The sequence below is a fragment of the Phascolarctos cinereus genome, unplaced genomic scaffold, assembly GCF_003287225.1.
Source record: "Phascolarctos cinereus isolate Bilbo 61053 unplaced genomic scaffold, phaCin_HiC Scaffold_3;HRSCAF=262, whole genome shotgun sequence".
Lineage (NCBI taxonomy): Eukaryota > Metazoa > Chordata > Mammalia > Diprotodontia > Phascolarctidae > Phascolarctos > Phascolarctos cinereus.
The window spans coordinates 22137935-22157397 of record NW_027555736.1 but is presented as its reverse complement, the minus strand read 5'-3'; the positions used below and the strand labels follow the sequence as shown (position 1 = coordinate 22157397).

Genomic DNA, 19463 nt, shown 5'->3' with positions numbered 1-19463 from the left:
TTGCCTGAAATGCTGTCTCTCCTCACCTCCCACTTATAGATTCCAGGGTTTTCTTCAAGATTCAACCCCACTCCCACCTTGGGCAGGAGACTTTCCCTGGTTTGGCCCCATCTGCCCACCCACCCACTCCTCATGTTTTCCCTCCATTTATTCTGTGTGTCATTTACATGTTATCTCTCCTGTTAGAATGCAAGCCCCTTGAGGGCAGGAATAGTGTTTTTTTTGGGTCTTTGTCTCCTCTATAACTGAGCATGCAGAAAACACCTAATAAATATTTGTTGACTGACTGGATGATCTACAAAATGGGGATAATCTTAGCTTTAATACCTACTTCACAGCATTGCGGTGAGGATCAAATCAGATAATATATAGGACAAGTGATATACCCACACCATCCTTTTTTTTTTTCCATTTCTGGAGTACCTTGGATTATAAGATTAAGAGCTAGAGAGGACCTGAGTATATATTTTGCTCAGACTTGCTAATTTTACAGATAAGGAAACTGAGGCTCAGAAAATTAAAGGTCATGCATTTAGTAATTAGGATAGCTAGGATGTGAACCATGACCTCAGACTCCAAATTTCATGTTCTGAAGTTCACTTTTCATTTGTCACTTGTGCACAAAAAAATATTGGAGGAGACAACGTGATTTGGGGTGACCATTCCCAAGTTTGAATCTGGTTTCTGTAAGCCTAGAGCCTGGCACATTGGATCATTGGTTTCATGGATGAACTTCATAAAAGACTCTTAATTCTGGTCTATGATCTCCCTCACCCGTCCTCATACAGCATCCCACTCCCTTCCTTAGAAGCCTTTCTTCAGTTCTCCCCTTTGCTCAAGGATATTGGAATTGGAGGCCCTGCCCCGGACGGCTCCAGTCTCCCGTTTCTATGTGGTGCTTCCTTTAAGTCCCTCCACCTTCTGTTAAAGGGGCTAACTAGCTGTCCTTAAGCTCAGTGGGCCATCTTTTGCCTCTGCCCTGGATGTCTGCAAGGGCTGGTCCTGGTGCTTTAAACATCCCCCTCCCCCACCTCCACATCTTAGAACCTCTGCCTCCCTCTTTAGAATATCAGAGGGGTATGGAGTTGTTTGCTTGTGGTATCCTGTCCCGGATTGTCAGCTCCCTGAGGGCAGGGATTGTTTTTCACCTTCCCCTTGTATCTCCAGGGCTTATTAGGGTGCATTCTCACTTAGGTGCTTAATAAATGCAGGTTAGGGACCTATCCTATCCAACACTTAGGAAAGTCCCGGTCCTGTTACCCTATACCTCTTCCTTTTCCTTTATCTCTTCTCTTGGGCTGGCCTTTCCTGCCCTACCATAACCATTACCCCTTTTCTATTCCTCCCCACCCTTCCCTTATTTTCCCCCCATCATTCCCACTTGTCCCTCCCTTCATTCCCTCTTTCCTCCTCCCTTTGTTTCCCCCTTCCATCTCTTCCTCTTGTTGCTTCCTTTTCCTCTCCTCAATTCTCCCTCTCTCCTTTTCCTCTCCCTCTTCCCTCATCATTTCTTATATCCTCTCTCCTCCTTCTCTCTCTTTCTCCTCTCTCCTCCCTTTCTTTTCTTTCCCTTCTTACTCCTTTTCTTTCCTCCCTCTTTTTCCCCCTCCATTTTATTCTTTCTTTCTCCTCTTCCTCTGCTTTCTCTCTGTTCTTCCCTTCCTTCTTCTTTCCCCTTCCTCTCCCTTCTTCCCCTTTCCTCCTGTCCTTCTCCCCTCCCTCCTCTGTCCTCTTTTCTTCCCTTCTTTTTTCCCTATTTCCCCCTCTCCCTTCTTTTTTCCTCTTCTTGTCTCTTCTCCTTCCTTTTCTCCCTTCTCCTTCCTCCTTGTCTTCCTCCTTCCCTTCCTTCTTTTTCCTTCTCCCATTCCTCCTCTTTTCTACTCCTCTCTTTCCCTTTCTCCTCTTCCTCTTCTCCTTTTTTCCTACCCTCCCTCCTTTTTTCTCCTTCCCTCCTCTTCTTCCTTCTCCCTCTTCTTTTCCCTATTTCCCCTTCTTCCTCCTCTCCCTCCTCTTTTCAATCTTTCCTTCTTCCTCTTCTCCCTTCTCCCTCCTCTTCCCTGCTCCCCTCTTTTCCTCCTTTCTCCCCTCCCTATTCTTTCTCTATCTCCCTAACTCTCTCCCTAGTCATCTAGTGGCCCCATTCTGTGACTCCTACAATTAAAAAACAAAAATAAAAAAAACAAAACTGTGCTCAACTCAAAACCAAGATGGAATACAGCTTTCAGAGATACCATAATGGTGCCTGGAAATACTAAGACACTACAACTCAGAGCAGGAAGGGGCCTTGCAAGATCATCTCTAGTCCTGCCCCATCATTACATAGTTGAGGAGACCTAGGCCCAAGAGACTCTTTAAGGTCTCTCAAGTAATAAATAGCTAGGACTCTTACTCTGACTACACCAGCAACTGAGTGATGATTTAACAGTTTGGGAACAGTCGGGAGTAGCATGGTGATGGAGTCCCCATCCCAACACGCCCAAACCTCAGGTTTCTAGCTCCCAGCCCAGGCAGGGTACGCAGTGAGAGGAGCCCTGGGCCTGGTCCCCGCCTGGGCAGCAGCAGGTCAGCTAGGGGTGGTAATGTGAGCTGAGCCTCTCACCGCCGGAATCACAGTCAAGGGCCACGTCATGTTTATGCCAATTGGAGGGCTCCGCAGCGGCTGCCTCCCTTTTTTGCAGATGCTGAGAAGCATGTGTCATATGAAATGAAAGCCATCGCAGAGGCACACACACAAGCATGCCCGATGCCTTCCTATGACCAGTGTTAGTTCAAACACGTCAGCATAAGCCGCAGCAGGGCCAGCTCCTTACTGGTCACACCAGCCAAAATAATGGCTAACAGACCATCCCCATCCTGCGTAAGTTAGTTAGTAGTAGTCGTGGGGGGCCGGTGGGGGCGGGGACCTTTTATTGTTTAAATCACCCCGTGTTTTTAAGGACCTGTAACCTGAGCTTTGATCACTCTCTCCTCTCTTGGCTGGCTCCGTTCTCTGGTATGCTCTGATGCATTCAGCACATGTGGTAGTATTGTACGCGAGCGGCAGTCAGGGCGATTTACAGTCTGCTTCCCCCTCCTGCGAGAAACAGCAAATCACCCACAGCGAGCACTTGGGAGGCTTGTCAGCAGTCTGCAGCCGATTTTTCTGGGCGTGAGGCTCCTCCACACCAGTTAGAGGCTGGAACACTGTGCAGGAGCGAGCCACCAAGTCTTGTCAAGCTTTCTTCTCAGGGGTAACGATCAGTTACAAAAACCGAAAGGCCAAAATATTGATTTTTTTTTTCAACAGAAGAATAATAGACGCTTTGATGTAAGGAACACCCAGTTTCTTGCCTAGGAAAGCTAAAACAGGCTACATGAGCAGTTGGAAGTCGGAGAGAGCAGGGCTGGGTCGAAACAGCAGCTTATTCTGTGACTTGTCTGGGAACCGGCAGTAAATGGACTTTGGTTTCAATGCTTTGAATATTTACAGTGGCTTTGGATGTTGGAATACAAGCCTTAGTCTCTCCTGTTTCATAAGCTTACCTAATTACAAACATGAGCGAGGAACCAAAGGAGAAAAATGTGAAACCTGTCCATAGAAAAAGGAAGGGCAAAAAGGTAAGACACAAATAAGCAACATGTTCTATGCATTGTTCTCTCTCTCTCTCTCTCTCTCTCTCTCTCTCTCTCTCTCTCTCTCTCTCTCTCTCTCTCTCTCTCTCTCTCTCTCTCTCATAATCTTTATGTTTTGATGCTGGGATCTTCCTAGATTTGATTTTAGATTTAGGAAACGCAGACGTTGCTAGAATCAGAATGCTTTTGTCTTGCCTGACCAGTAATGGGTGTGTTCCATTATGGAGAAAAAAAAAATTACAATTAATGTACATTACTAAAATATTTAAAGAGTTAAACATAATCATATCAATTTTGTGAAAGTAGGATTTTTCAGAGTGCTATACGAAATGAGTAAGTAAACATTTCTTAATGATGGGGGGGCTTTCGGGAGGATTTTATCCTACCCCCACCCCCACCCGATTTTCCAGAATGCCTGTTAATCAACAGTCAAGGGTGTGATCAGTATGATATATATTTTTGTTTAAATGGGATTTTGGGCACACCTAAGGAAACCTGTGGTCATCCTTTTAAAGCACAGCATGAAATGAATTCCATTTTAATCATTAATCAGTATAGGGCTGAGTGTTTCACTCTGGAATTTTCAGGTTTCACATCCCTTGTTTCTCTTTTTGTTACCAGTGAACCATAGTCTAACTGTGACACATGTGAACAGGAAAATGGCCACAAATAAAATGAGTGATTAGTGTCAAGTTCTTTTTAGACCTGTAGATCCTGTCTGATTTTTTTGACCAGGCAGAAAGGGAGGAGAGAGAAATTTTGTGTGTGTGTGTGTGTGTGTGTGTGTATGTGTGTGTGTAAAGGGGCATTCACTTCACTTTTAGAACATATATCTGTAATAGAAAAAGAAAAGTCTTCTTAGGTATACCATTCGTCCTGGTTCATATTGTGAGGCAGGATGCTTTAGGATGTGCTCAAAACAAGAAAGGTAAATTTACCTATTTGAGAAAAAGGAAATCTCCTTTCTGGAGTGGGATTAGAGTTCGCTCTTCCTTGAAGGGATTTTCCTCTCTCTATCTCTCCCTTCACACGTCATCGTCTCTAAATCCTATTCTTTGATTCTGGCTGTTAAGCTTCCATTTATTGGAACCCTTGATTGTCCTGTATGTTTCTTCCACTTAAAATACTACTTTCAGGCATTGTGTCCTACACCAGGGTGCAGAAGATCCTACAAAGGGATTGGTTTTCAGTTTGGCTTTGGTTGGGGAAAGACCAAGATTCTAGCTAGCACTTGAATCTACCAGGCATCTCATTTCCTCCCACTGTCCGTGTGTGTGTGTGTGTGTGTGTGTGTGTGTGTGTGTGTGTGTGTGTGTGTAAGAGCTCAGCTCTTACTTATAGAAGATTTATTTGAATATTGCATCCTTGGAGGTAACCTCTCTCATGAGAATGCCTTCCTGACATATATTCCTATATATGTTAGCTCTGGGGCAGTGGTCCAGCATCTATCAGGTAGTGAAGCCTGCCAGACTGGCTTTGAACCATCCCTGACTTTGCCCACCTTGTATCAGCAGGAGATGGTGATGTTGCAGAAGTGATACTATGATATTCTGATTCCCAGGCACCCCTCCAACCCCTCCCCCACCCCACCCCACCCCACCCAAGGGAGGAGGGCGCAGCTGCAAGCCCTAATGATTTGTTTGGTGTCTTGTATAGTGCTGTGTTAGGCTCTAGGAAAATGGTTATCTGTGCTCATGTTGGTGAGCCCCTCTCTGCCTTAGGTTTAGGACCTTTCCCATGATCCTTGAAGAAGACATGGCAGAGAGAGTCCAGGCTTTTCTATTGAGAGCCATATGAGTGTGTTCCAGATGATAGTAAGTGATGTCTGGGTTATTTATAAATAATTGAGTTCTTGTGTAGCGTCATTTCATATTTGTAGATTTTCGAAGCTCCTTTGCTGTCTTAATAGATTTCTTCTTTTGCTTCTCATTAAGGTTTTTTGTTATTTCACAGAGATCTCTGTTTAGAGCAGGTCTGTTTAGACCCCATGTTAACCTGGGGTCCATGTAGGATTTCAGGAAATCATGAAATTGGATGAAAAAAAAATGTCTTTCTTTTCACTGACCTCTTGCTGAAATTGAGTATGTCCTTCAACTAGTTTAAAAGTACTAATCTGAGAAAGGGTTCCATAGGTTTCCCCAGAATACCAAAGGATCCTATACCCCAAAAAAGATTAAGAACCTTGGACTTGCAGAGTGGTGTTGAATTAGTGATTTTTACCAATATGTCCACCAATGTTCAGCAAGACTTTTTCATTTTATAGCAGGGACTCATTAAACATCTCTCAAAGGAAGGAATAGGTGTTTTTCTCCCTAAGATAAAAAAAAATGAGGGGGAATTTTTAATTGTTAGAAAAATCTGTTTTCTTGGATGTCTGCCTGAACCAAAAACCATGGAAGGGCCATATATTGCAGATGAGTTTACAGGACCAGAAAATCACAACGGGTATTTTCCGATCTGCAAAAACAAATCAACAGATACCAGTGGGTGTGGTCACATGAGAGCCTTCTAGCCTCCGTCAGAGGCCATGTGTCGCAACAAATTCCCCAAGTATTTCAGACAATATTTCCTAAATTGTGTATTTGGAGATATCCTAGGAAAAAAGATGAGGATAACATTTTCATGTAGGACTTCAAATTAAAGATACAGTTGAACCTGCAATGAATGTGCAGGATTTCATTGTAGAGAAGTACTCAGAAGGTGTATACTTCACTCAATGAGAAAAGCACTTTTTAATGGAATAATTTTATACATGCAGACACACGTATGCACATGCATGTATGTGTGTATGTATGTGTGTATATATACATATATGTATGTATGTGTATGTATATATATTCTGCATTGGCTTTCAACAGGAATTTTGCCTGGTTTGTACATTATTGGCAACTCTCTTATTGGTGCTTGTTAGAGAAAAACAAAATTAAACAAAAAACCCCCCTCAAATCCCATTTCTTTTCATCTTCTGTGTCTAACAACATTAGAGTTTCTCTCTTCACCCATCAGCTATTTCCTTTTTCCTTCAGAAGATAACAGACTGATAACCAGGACACCAGAATTCTAGTTCCAATTAACTGTGAACCTCAGTTTCCTCATCTGGAAAATGGGGATAATATGTCAACCTAGCTCACAGAGATCTTATAGGGATCATTGTAGCACAGACTCAGAGCCGAAAGGAATATCAGAAACTATTTAATTCTATACCCTTATTTTAGAGATGAGGAAGCTAGAGCCCAGATAAGGAAAAAAGGAACTTAGTTTTAATGATGGAAGAAACCTTAGAGGTAGTATAACCCTACCTTCTCAGCTTGCTAAATTTACAATTTTTACGCAGTTTACATGTAGGCAGCTAGATGGCGCAGTCATTGAATAGAGTGGTAGATTTGGAGGCGATGGAGACCTATGTTTGGATCCTGCCTCAGATACTTACTACCTGTGACTTTGGACAAGTCACTTAATTTCTCTGTCAGACTCAGTTTCCTCATCTTTAAAATGGGGATAATAAAAGCATCACATCTTAGGTTGTTGTGAATGACAAAATATTTGTAGAGTGCTTTGCAAACCTTAAAATACTATGTAAGTGGAGATTATTATGACTGATGAGGAATCTGGGGTAGAAAGAGGTTAAGTGATCTGGCCAAGGACACTGAGGTAGCTAGTGGTGGGCCTGGGGATTTGAACCTCTGTCTCCAAAGCCTGCATCTCTTCCCATGTACCTAGCTGTTGGTCAAAGGCAATGAAGGTGAATGATGTTTGAACAGAGATGCCATGCCGTCACATGGTCAGCAGCAAGGGCCAGGTTTTAAAAACCTATTCTGAAGTAACCGTAAAACAATGAGATAACTGCATCCACTAGAGACATTTCTCATTTCAGTTTAACAAAGGAGAAAACAAAAGTAAACTTACCAAAGGAGGCCACAACTAAAAAGCACTTTGTAAACCTTAAAAGCAAGTGCTCTGTAAATGCTATTATTTTTATTGTTATTAACAAGCCTTTCAAAAATGCCAGATGTGTTGGGGCAGCTAGGTGGTGCAGTGGGTAGAGCACCGGCCCTGGAGTCAGGAGGACCTGAGTTCACATCTGGCCTCAGACACATAACACTTAGTAGCTGTGTGATTCTGGGCAAAGTCACTTAACCCCATTGCCTGGACCAAAAAACAAATTTTTTAAAAAATGCCTGATATGTGTTAGAGTTAGACAGTGTTTCAGATATAGAGTTTACAGAGATGAAAAGGAATACTCCCTGCCCTCAAAGAGTTGACAGTCTAGCAGTTATCATTCCCTAAATACAGTGCTTTTGTTCAGCTGTGTCTGACTCTTTGTGGCCCCATTTGGGGTTTTTTTGGCAAAGATACTGGAGTGGTTTGCCATTTCCTTCTCCAGCTCATTTTACAGATGTGGAAACTGAGGCAAACAGGGTTAAGTGACTTGCCCAGGGTCACATAGCTAGTACATGTCTGAGGACGGATTTGAACTCAGGAAGATGACTCTTCCACCTCCAGTCCCACCATTCTATCCACTGGGCCACCTAGGTGCTCAAAATACAGTGGTACTGAGTCTTTTGAATTCAGCCAACCATCCAAAGCCCAGAAACTAAAAGTGACTTTGAGACTGCTGATTTTCAGCATCGATTCAGAGTGCTTCCAGGGCATCTTTGGGTGGTTGACAATGGAACTGACGTCCATGACCACTCTTCTAAATGCCACTGGGAAGTTCTTTGATCCTGGGGACAAACAGGATACATCTCCATTTGCTGATCCAGCCTTCATCACCCTAGTTGTTTAGGCCAATCTTCAGGGTCAGCTGCAGACAGCCCGTAGACCTGTTGCTGGCTGGTCCTGTAAGTCACTGGACTAGGGCTGCTTATTTTTAGTGCTGGTGGATAAAAGCATATTGTCCTCTTCAATTCCAGGTTCCTTTAAAAAAAAAATAGGACACCAAAATCGTTTGCTTTAGTAGAGGTTAAATATATACTCAAAGCCAACCTTCACAGACCAAAGTTTTCCTTGAAGATAGACTTCTAGCCTTTTGTGCCTCTTTGTTCGAACAAGTATCTTTGGTTCACCTCCAATGTAAGCCCCTTGAGGGTAGAGGATTTGTTTATTAGTTACTTTGTATCTCCAGGGCCTAGCACAATGCTTGGCATATAGTAGGAGATTAGTAAATGTTTTATTGATCTATTCTTTTGTTCTATGGGAAGCTTAACAGTGTCTATTTTGGAAGGAGGAGTGATAATTTCATATTATACTGTTTTCTGTACTCTCTTTTTTTCTTGTCCCCACAGACAATCATCTATGTAGTCTATTGTTTAATTATGGTTTTACCTAGAAGTTGTGGAATCTAGGTAATTCATATGGTTTTTGTAGTCCTGGTTTCCTGAAGAAACCTGATTTGGGATGCTGTGGAGTTTTTTTATCTTGAAGTCATATGTATGTTTTTTCTGGATGTTTGGACATTGTTTGCTTCATGTTGGACCCAATAGAACGTAAATTCTTCTGATACAAAGCATGCTTCTTGACAGCAGAATCGGTTTCATTTTTGTTTTGCTGGGTATTGCAGCACCTCCTGTAGTAGGCGCTTAATAAATGTTAATTGATGTGAGCCAGCAGACAACGTTTTTCCTGGTGAGGAGCTAGATTAAGCAATCTTTAATCGCCCCCCCCAAAAAAAAATCATTAATCCCTAAATGTTTAAATAGCTGTCCTTTGCAGAGAAAGGAGACTAGGGGAGATACAAAAATTTAGAGAAAGCCCAGACCCTGCTTTCAAAGAGAAGTCCAGGGATGAATAAAAGAACACCACCAACAGCTTTAATCTGCACCATGACATAATAAATTCATTGTTATTTAGTGATTATCAATTGTGTTTGACTGTTACCACATTTGAAGTTCTCTTGGCAAAGCCACAGGAGTAGTTTGCCATTTCCTCTCATTTTACAGATAAGGAAATTGAGGCAAATAAAGTGAAATGACTTGTCCAGGTTCACTCAATTAGTAAGTGTCTGAGGGTAGATTTGAATTCAGGAATCTGAACCTTCCTGATTCCAAGCCAAGTGCTCTATCCACTGCGCCACCTAGCTGCCTCAATAAATGATGTGTGTGTGCACTCGTGTGCATGTGTGTGTGATCTATCTTCCATCATCCATCATCTATTTTCGTCTCTTATTTTCTTCTTCTCTTCCTCTTCCTGACAATGATAGCTATTCAGAAGAGGGATGATCTCGGGAAGCGGTTGGTTCCCTCTCCTTGAAGGCCTTCAAGCAAAGGCAGAGAGGCCATTTGTATGATTCTCACTCAAGTACAAGTTAGACTCCCCGGACTCTAAGGCTTCTTCCAATATTCTGGGATTCTGTGATGCTCACAGCAATCCTGCACTTTTCGAAATCATCCCATGAAATAGCGATTACTTGATCACTGTTGCTTAAGAACCTTTCCTCTGAGTCATTAACACCACCTTATCCAGAGCACCATCTATTCAGTGAACTTGAAGATTAGTGACACATAGTTTACAGTGCAGAAGGGATAGCTTCCTACCCTTCTGTGTAGGCAGCAGGTGGCACTAGTGAGCAAGGCAGGCTGAACTGCTGGGTGAAGGGGGAAACCTCACCTCTTTTGTGGGCAGAGGATTTTCTTTTCTCCTTCAAGAACCCTCCCTGGAGCCAGGAGGAACTGAGTTCTGGCACATCCTAGTTCTGTGATCCAGGGCAACTTGTCTAATCTCTCAAAGCTCTAGGAAAATCCCTAGGGCTCCAAGTTGCAGAGAGCGTGCCTTACCTGCTTTAGTAATGGGAATTTATTTACCTGGGAATTCCCCGTACCAATGAAATCACAAATCCCACCCCTATCCCTCCTCTAGGGGTAGCTTTCTTTTCAAACCTCGCCCACAAAGCACGGCAGCACAAAGAATGAAAAAGAAAGTAGCTCACTTTAGCTTCCTACTATCACTGGCTCTTGATTTATTTCTAGGCATGTCAGAATTTCCAGTACATTCTAGGGCCATTCTCTCATTTTGTCCTGAAAGCTCCAAACTCTCAGGTCACTTCCCACTGATCAAATCTTTTTTTTCTCTCTAGCATCGTATGAGGAACGCTTTCTCTTCTGCTCTCTTTGTTGTAAGCCTTAAATAAAATCCACAGACGTTAGCATTTCTGCTTGCTAACAAGGTTTTATAGAAGATAACTAGGATCTAAACTGAAAGCAACAGAGAACCAGTGAGCTTTCATGCTTAACTAACTGGAAGAAGGAAGATGACATTTCTAGGATGTCTAGCTTAGCACTTAGTACAGTTTCTGGCACCCAACAAGCCCTTAATAATGCTTAACGATAGACTAACTGACTGGTTGTATGAGAGATCTTTGATCAATCTGGTTCTCATCTCCCCAGAAAGATAGATCCTTGACATTGCAACTGCTGTTGAATTTCTGCACAAAATCAGCCCCACTTTCTGATAGGCTTTCACAGTTTATCTCCCAGAAGCCATGAGCTTCAATGCTTGTATTTTTCTCCCCAGCTTTTGAATCTCCTATCCATAACTCCCTTTTTCTAAAACTGGGAAAGTGAACAGGCAGTCCTTCAAACATTTTATGTTAGCAGAATAGCTTCTGGTGGCTGCTTCACAGATTATGCTGCCATCACGTTGTGATTTTCATAACTTTTTTCATTGAAAACCTTTGAATAAATTCTTATACAATTATTTTTAAATTCCTAGTGGGTCTGATTTTGTTGCTCTTCTGTGGGTGTTTCATGAAAATGATATAGGTTTGATGGATTTAAGGATGCTTCAGGGTAATTATTCCTTGGTTTAGGGTTTTCATGACATATACTCATGCCTTTGTATAACTCTAATTTCTGTGAAATAGAATTGAGCAAAAGAATATTCATCTGTGCCTTCTCTTCCTTTTCCTATTGCCACCTTTTCTTTTCATAACACAAAAACTTCTGATTATACTTGCGCTTTCCTCTTTATCCTCAGTGTGAATTTTCTTTTTTAACAAATAAGAAACAAACAAAACATCTGACAGAACATGCATCATTACACAGTCATCATCCCCACCCCTCAGAGGAAAGAGGGAAGTTTATTTCCTTTGGTCTTCTCCAGGATAATTAGAACTACACACTTTTACCTTCATTTACTTGTTCTTTCCATAAACGTTGTTGGAGTTATCGGGTATATGGTCTTCCTGCTTGTGCTAACATCACTGCATCAGTTCATATGAATCTTTTCATGTTTCTTTGAATTCTTTGTTTTTGTAATTTCTTAAAACACAGTAATATTGCTTTATATTCTTATACCAAAGTATGTTTGCTCATATTCTTTTATGACTTATCTATCAGGGAATTTTTTAACACGAGTTTGTAACCTTTAAAAGCTTTAAAGTATAGTAAGACCTTTGGGATACCCTGTATTTGAGTCAATCCCCCAAATATCTCGGATATCGGATCTTTATCAGTTATTTGATGCAAAGAGTTTTCCTCATTGAAAATTTACATATGTATATGTATATATATATATATATGTATATATATATGTATATATATGTATATATATATGTATATATATGTATATATATGTATATATATATGTATATATATGTATATATATATATGTATACACACACACACACATATATACTGATGTTCTTTGTGCAATAGCTTTTGAAATCTTTTATGATCACCTGTATCTCGTTTGTAGAATTTTCACCATAGCCATAGCTGTAAAACGTACTTCTGTCCATTTTTCTCCATTTAAAAAAAAATGTGGCCTTTCATACTTAAGTAACGGATGCACTTGAAACTTATTGTGGTATGTGGTGCAAGATTCTTGTCTGACTTTTCTTTCCCTGAACTGCTTTCCAATTTTCTCTTCAGTTTTTGCATGTTGGATCTTTTCTTAGAAGCAATTATTACTGGAAGTGACAAGAGAATGTTGTTGTCCTATTACTTTACCTTTGACGTGGTTCTGATGCATGGACTCTGAGGTTGTCTCTCTGTAAAGGATTTAGTATACAGGCAAGAACATGGTTTGGGTTTGGTTTGGTTTTGAGCTAACAGAACTAAAAGTAAACCTGGGGAATCATTATTTTTACTTTTGTTGATTCTAGATCAGAGAGTATCTTGTGAGGAATCTGTCTGGAAGACCATGTCAGGCTGAACACATGTTCTTTCCAGAAGGGTTCTGAAAGAAAAATTGCTGCCTTGGAAGCAAGTCTGAGCATTTGGACAGGGCAGAAGGATGACATTTACTAAAAAACAAAACAAAACAAAAAAGCCTTATGAGAAGGATTAACAGGTTTAAGAGATGGAGGATAATTACCCAATAGGAAAAATAAGAAATTTTCCTAATAAATTTAGGAGACTTCTTATTCCATTTGGTTATTGTGGTGGAAGGACAGGAGGGAGTAAATCTGTGTGCATGCGTGCTCACACACACACACACACACACACAAACACACGTACACACAAACACACGCACACACACGCACACCACATTCATCCAGAATGGAAAGACTTTGAGGAGAGCTGAATCACTGCTGTCTGCATAAAGAGACAAACAAAATTAATAAATCTCACAGGAGGAATAAAGATATTTTCCCCTAGATTGGCGCACAAAATGGCTCTCTGAGAGGAATCCCTACCTATTGGTGTATTTTATATTAAAGTTTTTAAAAATACAATTGTGCCATTCTTCAATGCTTTTGACTCTTACACACAATTGTCAATGTTAACTTAATTGTTTTCTTAGACAAGCTAACATTTTACAATCTAGAAGCTACTTTCTGCTTAGGTTCCTTTGATAATTTTATAACTATAAAGTCATCTAAGTCAATGGGTATTGCCATAGCCAGGGATATAATAGGAAACATTCGTATTCCTTGTTTTCCTCTCCTCTTCCTTCTTTCTTTCCAAAATTCTAATTCCTTTACTTCCTTCTGAAATTCTCTTTTCTTTACTTCTTTCCAAAACCCTCATTTATTTAGACATACCAATAGATATTTTAGATTGTTAGTGATGAGCACATTGGCTTAAATAGATTAATCCCCACCCACACCATTTAATACTTAAGTGAAGCTTATGCACCATTAATCTGATAGTGAGGTTAAATCATTTGTAGGAGGCATATAGTGGTAGAGCCAAGAGTCAATCTTTCATTTCCTGCCTGAAGCCCTCTAGTCCCATCCATACCTGAAAAGTAATCCCTTCTACATCATATCAGACAATTAGCCATTGTCTCATTAGGATATTCTTAGGATACCTGTTTGCCCATTACCTCCATGGCATTCTAGTCTCCTTTTGGATGGCCCAAATTATTAGGAAGTTTTTGCTTATGTTGAGTCTCAATGTAGCACCTGATTTGCCTTTATCCTGAATGTATCTTACATACATGTTTGTATCTTGATTGTACGTAGTTTTTTGCATTATTGTCTCCCCCATTAGCTCCTTGAGAGCAAGGTGTTAGGGTTTTCCCCCTTTTATTGCATCCTTAGTACATAGCACAGTGCCTGGCCCACTGGAGGCATTTAATAAGTGCTGGTGATTATGACTTCTACCCATTACTTCTAGCTCTGCTTTCTAGAGCAAAGCAGAACAAGCCAAATTGCTCTTCCACATGACTGACCTTCAAATACTTGAAGGTATAGTTCCCCTGAGTCTTCTGCTCTCCAAACATCTCTCAAATTTCCTATTGTTTCAGCCATTTCTTAAGTAACAGATTCAAGACGCTTTACTTTCCTAGATATGCTCTTTTAGAATCTGGAGTCTAGATGGATATTTGTTAGCCAACCAATGTTCTTCTTAAGATCTGAGACCAATAACTGAACAGCCATGTCAAATGTGGTCAGATATAAGCAGAATACAGAAAGATTCTCACTTCCTTATTCCTAAATGGATCCTCTATGAATGTAGCCCAAGATAGGCTTAGCTTTCTTGGCTATCATGTTATACTGTTAATGCTTATTGAGTTTTCAATCTGCTTCATCTCAGAATTGGTTTTAGATTTGTTTTCTAGCCACTCTTTCCATATCTTATACTTAGGAAGTTGATTTTTAATAGTATTTTATTTTTTCCCTAGTTACATGTCAAGAAAATTTTTAGCATTCATTTTTACAGGATTTTGAGTTCCGAATTTTTCCTCTTTCTTCCCTCCCCTCCCCTTTCCTGAAAATGGTAGGCAGTTTGATATAGTTTATACAGGAAGTTGATTTTTTTTTCTCCTAAGTGGAAGGTTTTACATTTGACACCATTAAATCTCATCTTCTTGGATTTAGCCCAAGGTTCTAGACTGTCAAATCTTGTTGAATCCTGATTCTGTCATTCAGTGGGTTCACTATCCCTCTCAGCTTCTTGTCATCTGCGTATTTGAAAAACATGCCATATTTGCCTAGATCTAACTCAATCCTAAATACATTAAACAGCTCAGCTCCAAGCACAGCTTCCTGGGTGTTTCATTGCAGACTTCCAGTAGATTGTGATCTCTTCAGGGGTAAGGATGGCCTTTGCCTCTCTTTGAATCCCCGGTGCTTAGCACAATGCCTGGCACACAGTGGGTGCTTATCGACTGACTTCCGAATTGGTTTTGAAACACTGTTGACCACTCTGGATCTAGCCGTTCATGTATTTCTGAGTTGACTCATCAGTTTTAATGCCTAATCATCTTTTCTGAAAGAACATAAGCAACTATCACATTGGGATAGGGACTGGAGCTTTGATACCAAGTGAGTAATTCCCAAGCGAGTAAGAAATTTTTCTACCATTATAGGTTGACACCTTCACTGTAACTTAAGAGTCTTAAAGAGCTGTTTGAATACTGAAAAGTTAAGTGACTTAGCCAAGGTCACATGGCCAGTATGTGCCAGAGATAGAGCTGGAGCCCTGCTCATTTGGCTTAAAGGCTGGCTCCACATGGCTTCTACTGGCATACGGAATCATTTCTCCATGGTTTTCCAAAGAATAGCATGACAGACTGTCAAATGCCTTGTTAAAATCTAGTCAAATTGCATTATAGGATTAAGAGCTAGAAGGGACCTAAAGGAACATCTAGTACCACCCTTGCATTTTACAATGAATAAAATGAAGCCCGGAGAGGGTAAATTATCTGTTCAAGATCCCACAATAAGAGAGAAAAGCTGAATTTCAGCCCTGGTCCTCTGACTGGTCCTCACTGTTCTGGCTTGACCTACTATGATGAAACCACATTGTCTCTTTATGATCACTGCTTCCTTTTCTAGATTTTTACTAACCATCCCTTTAGTGATACTTTTTTTTGTTGCTTTAAAATTTTTTTTGTTCAGTTCATAAGCATTCATTTTCTTTCCTTCCTACTTCTTTATCCACACTGAAGAAAGAAAAAGGAAACAAAATCCCTGTAATAAATATGCATTGTGAAGAAAAAAAAAATTTTTCACATTGGCTACATCTAGACATATATCTTACTCTGCACAAGTACTCCATCACCTCTCTATCAGGAGATGGGCAGCATCCTTCTTCACTGGTCTTCTGCAGTCATGGTTTATCACTGTTTTGATTAGAGTTCTCAGATCTTTCAAAATAGTTTGATTTTGTTGTTCTCTCTGTTCTGCATCATTTTATACAAATCTACCCAGGTTTCTCTGAAGCCATACTTTTCATAATTTCCTTATAGCATGATAGTATTCTAATACCATCATGTACCATAATAATACATTCTAGAATTTTGTCAGGAACTGAAATCTGAAGATTGACTTCTCTTCTCTTTTCGAAAACTAGAACAGTGGGCATTCCCCAAACCCATGGTATTTTTCACCTACTCCATGACCACTGACAGTGCCTCAGCAATCACATATACCAGTTATAAGAACTGGATGAAAATGAAAGAATAGTAATAATAAAAGCAGGATTGCTTCTTATTTTTAGCCCTGACATTTTTCCTCTGCCCAGGAAATTGTATAATTCTGCCCTCATCTTTTTTGTGACTTAACTTACATAGTCAATGTATTTAGTGATTTTGCCATTGGATAATTTACCTTGACTTTTAAGGAAGAATAATTATGTCACTGGATAATTAGCATAATCTTATTGTAATTTTCTAATCTAATAATGTTACAAAAGGAGAGAAAACCTTAAAAGTGGGGTATCATATGTACTTACCAAAAAACTGAATTACAATGGTCTGACTTAATAAAAAGGCATTTTGGTCTCTATCACTGTAATTAAATGTAATTAAATTAATTATATATCTAAGTAAACATTTTTGGGCATCATTAAAAAACACACTACTACTTTTTAAGGAAAAAAAAGAAACTGTAGTCATGATTTTATAGCTTGGCATCTTCCCCCCCCCCCCCAAAGACTATTATCAGCAAATTAGTGAATTTCCTCCCACAGCACATATGGAATTCTTTCTCTGACTATGGAGTTTGGGCATTTGAATAGAAAGAAAACACAGGAAATGATTCTCACTTTTGAATATTTGAAACTCCTTGTGTCAGCCCATGCAGCTGATGTTGCAGATGCAGCATTCTCTTTAGGAGTCTTTTTGTAAATATCATTTCAGTTCTTCTGATTTTGCCAGAGAATGAACCTCTAGAAGCCCTGTTTTCTCTCTTCCTCCCTTTTTCCTACATCCCCTTTCCTTTCAGTTCAAGAGAAAAAGGCAGGATCTGGGATATCATTGATGGAAGTCTCCCATCATGGCATGTGAATGAGTATAGCTTGAAACCTGTTTACCCCTTCTCAACCCTTGCAAATCTTATCCCTAAAACCTTATTCATAAGAGACGCATATGATTCTCTACCTGATAACTCTGCTTCTACCCGATGTGCTGGGTGCTTTTCTGTGGACCTGGGTGGGCACCATTGGAGCAGGTGTGATGACGCTGCTCTTTTCCTTGGCCTGGCTGTCCATGGGGCTTGGCCACCTTGTTTCACAATGACATCTCTCTTTGGTTTATGCTATTTCTTCAGAACTTCCAAAGAATCAGATTCCGTGGACCATGATTTGACAGGACAAGTCTGTCCAGGAAAGGTGGGAAATTGTCAAGAATGAAATCCTAGAGATACAAATATAAATGATGGTAATTAGAAAGAAAATATTTGTCTTCAGAGATCACCATGGACCTATATGGAACCAACTTAAATTTTAGAAAGATTTGTATAGATGGAGGCAAGTCAGTCAACTGAATAGCATTTATTAAATCCCTACTATGAGCCAGGCACTGGGGATACAAAGAAAGGCAAAACCAAGCAAACAAACAACAACAAAACACAGTCCCAGCTCTCAAGGAGCTCCCAGTTGAATGGGGAGATGACATGCTTATCTTTAGCTGAGTCTTAAAAGAAACCGGGAGAAGGAGGTGAGGAATGGGTGAGAAGGGAAAGCATTCTAGAGTGGGGTGAACTTAGACAGTGCCCGGTGTGAAAAACGGCGTGGAGGCCGATGCCATCAGATTGCAGTCCTTACAGGGGATAAGGTACAATAAAATTGGAGAAATAGAAAGGGGCCAGGTTGTGAAGGGTTTGAAAAGCCAAAAAGAGGATTTTATATTGGATACTGGAGGCATTCAGGGAAGTTTTCTGATTAAGGGTGTCATATGGTTGAACCTGTGTTTAAAGAAGATGAGTTTGACAGCAGAATGGAGAATGGACTGGAGTGGGGGAAGACTTGAGGCAGACAGAAGACTTAGAGGCTGTTGCAACGGTCCAGGCTTTAGATGATAAAGGACCTTCACCAGGGTGGTTGGCGTGTCAAGTGAGAGAAGAGGACATGTATGAGAGATGGTACAAAGGTTAAAAATTGATGGGCCTTTGTGACAGATTGAATATTGACTGAGTGCACGTTTTACAGGGGATTTGTACTGTAAATTTGGATTCAGTCGAAGGGCTGCACTGGAGGACCTAGAGGACCACGTGTGACCTTGAGACTGCAGGTTGCCCACCCCTGCTTTAGGGGAAAAGACGATCAAACATGTTGTGTTTAAGATGTCTATGCAACATCCAGTTCAGATGTCTAAAAGAGACTGAAACTTGAGACTGAAGGTCATGAGAGAAGTTAGGGCTAAGAAACATTTGCCTAGAGACAGTCATTGGAATCATGGCAGCTGCTAAGATCATCAAGTGAAATGGTTTAGAGGAAGAAGAGGACCCTAGACAGAGTCATGAGGGATGCCCCCAGTTAGCTCACATGACCTGGATGTAGATCCAGCAAAGGGGTCGGAGGAGGCATCAGAGAAGTAAGAGGAGAACCAAGAGAGAGGGATGTTGTCAAAACCCCGAGAGGAGAGTAGAGCAAGGAGAAGAGCAGCAGCACTGCCAAAGGCTGTTGAGAGATCAGTCAAGATAAGGACTGAAACAATGCAACGAGATTTGAAAACGTATAGATCATTAGCAACTTTGGAGAGAGCGGTTTGGGTTTGATAAGAATTGGTTGGATCATAAGCCAGACTGCAAAGAGTTAAGAGAGTGAGAGGAAGGAAGTGGAGGCTCCTGTTGTCGATGGCCTTTTCAAGTCTAGACACAAAAGGGATAAGAAATATAGTGCCCCTAGTGTGGGTGGATGGATTAAGGCAAGGCTTTTTGGAGTGTGGATGACATGGGCATGTTTGTAGCAGGACAGAAGCAACCAGTAGACAGGAAGTAACTGAAGATTAGTGAGAAAGGGATGATAGAGGGAGAAATCTGCTGGAGAAAATGGGGTAGAATAGAGCCACTTGTGCATGTAGAGGGGTTGCCTTAGCAAGGAGGAAGGTTACCTATTCTTTTTTTTTTTTTTTTGCTTTTTAGGCAATTGGGGTTAAGTGACTTGCCCAGGGTCATACAGCTACTAAGTGTCAAGTGTTTGGTCTGAGGCTGGATTTGTACTCAGGTTCTCCTGACTTCAGGG

General features: G+C 40.7%; 1 protein-coding gene across 2 annotated transcripts in view; it reads left to right on the top strand.

Annotated features, from left to right (window-relative positions):
- ANK3 (ankyrin 3) overlaps nucleotides 1-19463 on the top strand; it is a 725987-nt gene that overhangs the window by 155738 nt on the left and 550786 nt on the right. The window contains exon 1 of one of the 2 annotated variants that reach the window (XM_078150720.1): nucleotides 2898-3597. The exons of the other annotated variant lie outside the window; for it this stretch is intronic. Coding sequence (XP_078006846.1) covers nucleotides 3535-3597 — 63 coding nt within the window. The 5' untranslated portion in view covers nucleotides 2898-3534. Of the gene's footprint in view, nucleotides 1-2897; nucleotides 3598-19463 lie in introns of those variants that run through there. 2 annotated transcript variants of the gene reach the window in all.